Genomic DNA, 7,332 nt, shown 5'->3' on the forward strand with positions numbered 1-7,332 from the left:
AAAAGCTAAGAAAAAAAGAAAAAGAAAAGTGAAAAAATGCTTCAATCCACATCAGAGTTCCTCAGTTCTCTCTGGGAAGTGCACAGCTTTTGCATCATGAGACCTTTGGAGGTTTTTTTTGGATTATGGTCTTGATCAGAGGAGCTAAATCTTTCATGGTTATTCATCCTCCCAATAAATGGGTGCTGCTACTGTGCACAAGGTTCTCCTGCTTCTGCTCACTTCACTTTGCATCAGTTCATATAAGTCTTCCCAGGCTTTTCTGAACTCATTCATTTTTCATTTCTTACAGCCCAATAAATAGTATTACATCATAATCATACACCACAACTTATTCAGCCATTCCCTGATTGATCGGTGTTCCCTCAGTTTCCATTTTTGGCCCCCTCCAAAAGAGCTGCTATAAATATTTTTTGTACGTCCAGGTCTTTTTCCTTTGTCTTTGATCTCTTTGGAGTCCAGTCCTACTAGCAGTATTGGGGCATCACAGGTATACAGTTTTATAGCCCTTCGGAGGCATTGTTCCAGATTGTTCTCCAGAGTTCTCCAGTCCACAGCTCCATCAAAAGTGCATCACTGTCCCTATTTTTCCACATTGACTCCGGTATTTGACGCTTTTCTTTTCTGTTATATATACTTAGTATAATATGTATCTGGTAGTACTTTAGAGTTGTTTTAATGTGCTTTTCTCTAATGATTAGTGATGGAGCATTTTTTCAGAGGATTATTGAGAGCTTTGATTTTTCTGAAAACTGCCTGTTCATATGCTTTGACCATTTATTAATTGAAAAATGTCTCTTCTTTTTTTTTATACTTTGACTCAGTTTCCTGTATATTTGAGAAATGAGACTTCTAGCAAAGAAAAGTGATATTTTTTATTCTGTTTGCAGCTTTCCTTCTAACATTGGCTTCACTGGTTTTGTTTGTGGAAAAACTTTTTCATTTCATGTAATCAAAAATATCCATTTTGCCTCCTATGATCTTCTCTATCTCTTCCATAGACTCTTCCCTTATCAATAGATCTGATAAGGAATTGTTCCATGCTCCTCTAATATGCTTATGAAATCATCCTTTGCATCTAAATCATGTATCCATTTTGAGCTGATCATGCTACATGAGGTGAGATTTGGTCTCTACCTTATTTCTGTCAGACTTCTTTCCTGTTTTCCCAGTGGTGTTTATTGAATTGTGAGTTCTTACCCCAATAGTTTGGTTCTTGGAGTGTGTCTTTGAGCAACTCTAGGCACTGTGATCATGTACTTTAGAATATTGTGTGCCTATTCCACTAATCAAACACTCTATTCCTATACAGGAGATTGTTTTGATGATTACTGCTTTGTAGTAGAGATCTGATATTGCTAGGCTTCCTCCCCCTCTTCCTTTCCTGTTGGGTAAGATGAATTTCTAAACCTGACTCTGTGTGTGTGTGTGTGTACATGTGTGAGTGAGTGTGTGTACTGTTCCCTCTTTGAGCCAGTTCAGATGAGAATGAGGTTCAAGTGATACCACTCCTCCCCTCCATCCCCCCCTCCCATTGTAGAAGCTCTTCCTTGCTTGCCTCTTTTATGTGTGATAATTTTCCCTATTCTTTTCCTCCCTTTCCCCTTCTCCCAGTGAATCCCCCTTTCTTACTCTTCCTTTTAACATCTTCCCGACACAACATTTATACCCAGGTCCTCTGTCTATGTATCAGCCTTTTCACTGCCCCAATAATGTTAAAGTTCTCAGGAGTTACATGTATCATCTTCGAATATAGGAACGTAACAGTTTAACCTTATGGAGTCCCTTATGATTTCTCTTTCATGTTTACCTTGTTATGCTTCTCTTGAGTCCTGTGTGTGAATGTCAAATTTTCTATTCAGCTCTGGTCTTTTCATCAGGAATGCTTGAAACTCTCCTCTCTCGTTAAGTGTACATTTTTCCCCGGAAAGATTATCTGTTTTCCGGCTAGGTTGTTATCCTCGGTTGCCTTCTGAAACATCATATTCTAAGCTGCCCACCTCTTTAAAGTTTTTGTTCAGTCATTTCATTCGGATCTTACTCTTTGTGACATCGTTTGGGGTTTTCTTGGCAAGGATAGTACAATTGTTTACCATTTCCTTCTCCAGCTCACTTTATAGATGAAGAAAAAGAAGCAAACAGGGTTAAGTGACTGGCCTGGGGTCACACAGCTAGAAAGTGTCTGAGGCTGAATTTGAACTCAGCAAGATGAGTCTTCGTGACTTCAGGCCTGGTGCTCTGTCCACTCTCTCACCTAGCAGCCCTTTACAGTTGTTAATTCTCAATCTTGTGGGATCCTGACTGTGGTTCCACAGTTTTTGAATTGTTTCTTTCTGGCTGTTTGCAATACTTTCCCACTGACCTCAGAGCTCTGGAGTTTGGCTGTCATATTCCTCAAGAGTTTTCATTTTGGGATCTCTTTCAGGAGGTGGTTGGTGATGTGCCTTTCTTAAGGATGGAGGCAACATAGAAATGTTCATTGGTAGTGGGGCAGGAGTCAGTAGATAGGTAGAGAGGACAAGAAGAAGTTCCCAGCCAAAGGCCTCAATCTTTTGGGTGAAGTCTGAGGCACAGTACTCAGCTGAGAGGGGAAGGGGTGAGGTGCCATGAGAGGCCTGAGGAGAGATGTGAGGGTTTGGAGTCCATGCTGTGGTTAGTGAGATAGGGAATTTATTACAAAGGAGTCGACGGCTTGCCTTGCTCCAGTGAGGACCCATTTGGGAAGCATAGTGGGTAAAGCTTTCAAGCCCTGATGATTGGAAGCAGTATCATCCCATGGCATCACAGGGTGTAGACCTGGAAGAGCCCTTAGCAACAATTTTATCCAAGTCTCCCATTTTACAGATGAGCAAACTGAGGCCTAGAGTGAGGAGGGGATTTACCCAACACCCCAGAGGGAAAGTGTGGCAAGTGCAAGTCTCTTGATCCTTGGCCCCATGGTCTTTTCTAGACACTCACATGGTTCACAGGTTTGGGAGATTTGGTGCTTGGAGATCACAGAACAGGAGAATGTCACAGGGGAAGGGACTTTAGGGACCCTCATTTTACAATTGAAGAAAGAAGAGGCCATTAAGGGAAAAGGACATGCCCAGGGTCAGGCAGAGAGTGAGTGACAGGGCCCTCATTCTCTGGATCTGAGCCTCAATTTCTCTCCCCTGCACCAACACTGCCTTTCTCCCTCCTCAGGGTAAAGATGCTCAGGAAGAAGTCAGTGGCGGCAGCAGCAGCAGCATCCAGTGGGACAGCACAGGTAGAGCATGCCAGCCCCCAGCTCCTAAATGTCCACCCAACTCTCTCAGTCCCCAGCTCCCTCTGTGTCCCAAGACCATCTCCCTCCACCTTCTGCTCCTTCTCTCATGACACTGGGGACCTGCCCTGCCTCAACATCCCCTTGCCCTCTCTCCAGGATGCCAAGAGGTCATCCTGGGTGGACCAGTCCCTGGATCCCATTTCACCAGGTGCAGACACAACCCTAACCCCAGCAGCTCCAGAGGATAGACCAGATGACTTACATTATGCCTGCCTCAACTTCCAAGGAGTGAAACCAAGAGAAGACCATGGATCCACTGACGCCCTCACCGAGTACTCAGAGATTAAGTTCCAATGAGCAACTGTTGAGGCCTCAGCCTGGGTTCTACACTGGATGGTCTGCAAGTCAGTTCCACCCCTCCATAACATGAATTAAACACCTGCTCCAGACAGATTTGGATAAGACACAGTCCCCATACTCATGGACCTTTCAGTCTAGTAAAGAGATAAAGTAGATTTTCACATTAGTCTGACTCCCTATTTTTGTCTCAGTCTAGTAAAGCCTAGTGTAGCGGCCCCTCCTCAAACATAGACTCCTCTTCAGTAATTGTGATCCTCAGAGGGTCATCTGCTACCTGGGGCTCTAGCGGTCACTTTCATGGGCCACCATATCTCTAACACTGCAGCTCCTGAGCCCCCACCAGTGTGCTTCCTGATAGCATTCAAAAGTCATAACAAGAGCAAGAATTGCAAAGCATCCCTCCCCAAAACCTGGGACACACTTTCCCACCAATATGCACAGTTTGTATCTGTAAGGGGGGGAGAAAGTAAGCAGCAACTATTAATGAATGATAAAGAAACACATGTACAGGGAACACATGTGACCAAGGTAATTTACAAATCCGGAACTGCGGAGACTCAATGACTTTTGTCTTTCCTGAAATGTCCTTGTAATGTTCACTGTGGAGCACGTGTCTGTGCTAGATGGATGACCCTGCTGCTATGCCCGTCCAGTCCACTGCTAGGCTAGGGCACTCTACTACTGAATGGTGTTAGCTCTTCACAGGCCATAGCATCTTTGGGTCAGTCCCTTGGACTCACTTGGCTAAGCTTCTTTACTGTTCTTTTGCTAAGGGCTCCATGATTAGAGCCATAGTCTCCAGAATTTCCCATTTTACACTGTGCCCTGGGGGAGAAACAGTGTTTGAATAAACCAAATTCCCTACTTCCATGCAGCTTCCATTCTAGCAAGGAAATAAGATACAAACACAAAGAATGCTAATATGTCATCATACATAAGAGCATTAGAGAGAAACAGATCAGAGTACTAGGTAAGTCTCAGTAGTAAGGTCATTTATCAAACATTTCAACTTAGTAGTTACTAAGCACCAATTATGTAAACCTTTGGCTTTGTGCTTGAGTATGTTCAACCTCATTTCACTCATGAGGAAACTGAGGCTCAGAAGGAAACATAGCATCATAGATGTAGACACATAATGAACCTTTGAGGTTACTGAGCCCAGAACCCTCCTTCTATAGATAAGAAAACGGAAGGCAAGAAACATTCAGTGATTTGCTTAAAGTATGCACACATGTAGTAAATGTCTGAGGAGACATCAAACCATGGTGTTTCTGATTCTGAGTTGAGAACTTTATTCTTTATACAGCACTGCATAAAATACACAACCAGGAAGGAATAAGGCTAGGACTCAAACTCCTACTTACTAGTGTCTTTTTTTTTCTTTCTTTCTTTCTTTCTATCTTTCTTTCTTTTTCTTTTTTCTTCCTTTCTCCCTTCCTTCCTTCCTTCTGCCTTTCCTTGCTTTTTTCTGCTCATTTTTCCTCTTCCTTACTTCTTTTTTCTTTCCTTCTTTTCTGTTAGTCTATCTGACTCTATATTTTTTGAAAATAATTTATTTATTTCTAGTTTTCAACATTCACTGCCATAAGATTTTGAGTTTCAAATTTTCTCCTCCCTCTCCTCCCCCCTCCCCAAGACAGCATGTAATCTGATATAGGCTCTACTTATATGTTCGTATTATGCATATTTTCACATTAGCCTGACTCTATATTTTTGTCTTTGTCTTTACATCTATCTGCCTCTCCTGTGATTTCATTGGCATAGGGAACTCCATGTAGCAATGCATCCTTAAAGAGTTACTTACCTGAATTGCCTAGGGTGCTAAGAGGTTAATGACATGCCCAGAATCACAAAGCTAGTTGAGCCAGGGGACAAGTAGCACTGGCTCTGGACTTACAGGATCTGGGTTCAAATCTCACTTTTGTCACTCGTTACCCTTGTGATCTTGCACAAATCTCTTATCCAGCCTGGCTTAAAATTTCTTCACCTCTAAGAAAAGGCAGTTGCCCTAGATCATCTTGAAGGTAGCTCATGGCTCCACCTCTATGATCCCATGACTTGAACCTAAGGTTTCCCAGTGGTGAGGCCAACTCTACACCAGATTTACCTTAGAATGACTTAACTGTGTATATATTGTATCTCCTCTTCCCCAGACCCTAGGGGAATGTAAGCTCCTTGAGGACAGGCCCTGCTTTCCTCCTTTGGTCTCCCCAGCGCCTTCACCACACTTCATATTTAATAAACATTTGCTTGATTGAATTCTGTCTCCATGATCAGCCTTCCTTCCACTCTTCCACATTGCCTCAGAAGTGCCTAGGGAATGGCATGGGGGAATGGTGACCTGGGCTGAGGAGACATACAGAAACTGTAATGGGATACTCTGTGCTCTATAGGGCACACTCAGGTGTTGCCAGGGCACCAGAAACACTGGTAGTGGAGGTGGGGGGTGTGGTTTCCAAACCACATGTGTCTACAGCTTGGTGGCTAAGTGTATATACTTGAGTTTGAATCCCACCACCTAATCTCTGTCTGCCTCATCTGTTTCTTCAGCTGTAACATGAGGAGATTGGATCCCAATGCTCCTTTTCAGTTCTAAATCTATAATACGACGATCCAAGGTGAGCTATCTCCTGATAGTAGTCACTAGCATTTACATGGCACTTTAAGGTTTCCCAAGCGCTTTACAAATATTATCTCATTTCATCCTTACAACAACCCTGGGAGGTAGGTGTTAATATTATGCTCATTTTACTGATGAGTAAACTGAGTCAAAGAGAGTGACTTGCCTAGGGTGACACATTAGGAAAGTGTCTGCAGCAGGATTTGAACTCAGGTCTTCCTGACTCCAGGTCTAGTGCTCTGTGCACTATGGCACCATGTGGCTGGCTGTCTACACAAACCTAGAAATATTAGCTATTATTACCTGAAAACCTTGCTCATGTCCCTTCCTCAATTTCTCTATATGCATATGTAAAAGGTCTAGATGGCATTGTGGCATTGAAAAAGGCTTGAGACATAATTTCTGGTTAATTTAATGATTTTAATACTAATGCCAGCATTTTAATAAAAGGTCAGTCATTTGCCTGGCTTTCTCTTCAACCAAAGTCCCCTCATAGAGGTGGGCTCACAGCTTATTTGCCCTTGGAAGAGCAGCTATTATTCAGGGTGGCAATCAACTCTGATTGCTTAACAATTAATGAGAAAATGAACATTACTATGAGAGGGTGGGCTACCTTAAACTGAGCGTCTTGGGGTGTATGACTTGGGTCACTCAAATCCTGGTCAAAAAGACTTATCCATTCCCATGTCACCTGTCTGACAAAAGAGAGAATCAATGCTTTCTCAGACCTGTCTGAGCACACACAATAAACAGGAATGCACACATTAACCCAAACTTGGAATTTCTCTTACTCTCTGATTAAGTCTTAGCCATCCTGGCTGGACAAATGCTTTAGAAAGATTTGCCACACTGGTTGGTTCCTGGGTGAGGAAGTAGGGAAGGGGAAAAATCTTGTTCCCAATACAATAATTGGTTGTTAAATACAAGAGAGAAATAATCATTTCTCCCAGCACGTAAGGTGATTTCCAATTCCAAGTCTTTGGATTACCTCAGATCATCCCACCGTAGTCACTCTCTGAAGAAGCAACAGACCACCCAAAGGCCAGGCCAGCTCCGGGGGTCCAACTGATGCCCTTTTTGGAAATCCTGCAGACAGTGCTTA

General features: G+C 43.0%; 1 protein-coding gene across 1 annotated transcript; it reads left to right on the plus strand.

The window, feature by feature from the left end:
- Nucleotides 1–2,276: 2,276 nt before the first annotated feature.
- On the plus strand, nt 2,277–3,776 carry LOC114040141 (sialic acid-binding Ig-like lectin 12). Its single transcript, XM_027858138.1, has 2 exons — nt 2,277–3,250; nt 3,407–3,776. The coding sequence occupies exons 1-2, from the start codon at nt 3,194–3,196 to the stop codon at nt 3,605–3,607; spliced, it is 258 nt and encodes an 85-aa protein (XP_027713939.1). The 5' UTR covers nt 2,277–3,193; the 3' UTR covers nt 3,608–3,776.
- Nucleotides 3,777–7,332: the final 3,556 nt, after the last annotated feature.

Source organism: Vombatus ursinus, unplaced genomic scaffold, assembly GCF_900497805.2.
Source record: "Vombatus ursinus unplaced genomic scaffold, bare-nosed wombat genome assembly UNPS02012758.1, whole genome shotgun sequence".
Lineage (NCBI taxonomy): Eukaryota > Metazoa > Chordata > Mammalia > Diprotodontia > Vombatidae > Vombatus > Vombatus ursinus.

Bases quoted from the DNA above. Each gene is read 5' to 3' on its own strand.
- LOC114040141 (XM_027858138.1), top strand. From the start codon at position 3,194: ATGCTCAGGAAGAAGTCAGTGGCGGCAGCAGCAGCAGCATCCAGTGGG. The intron at 3,251-3,406 runs GTAGAGCATGCC...CCCTCTCTCCAG, and splicing joins CATCCAGTGGGACAGCACAG to GATGCCAAGAGGTCATCCTG.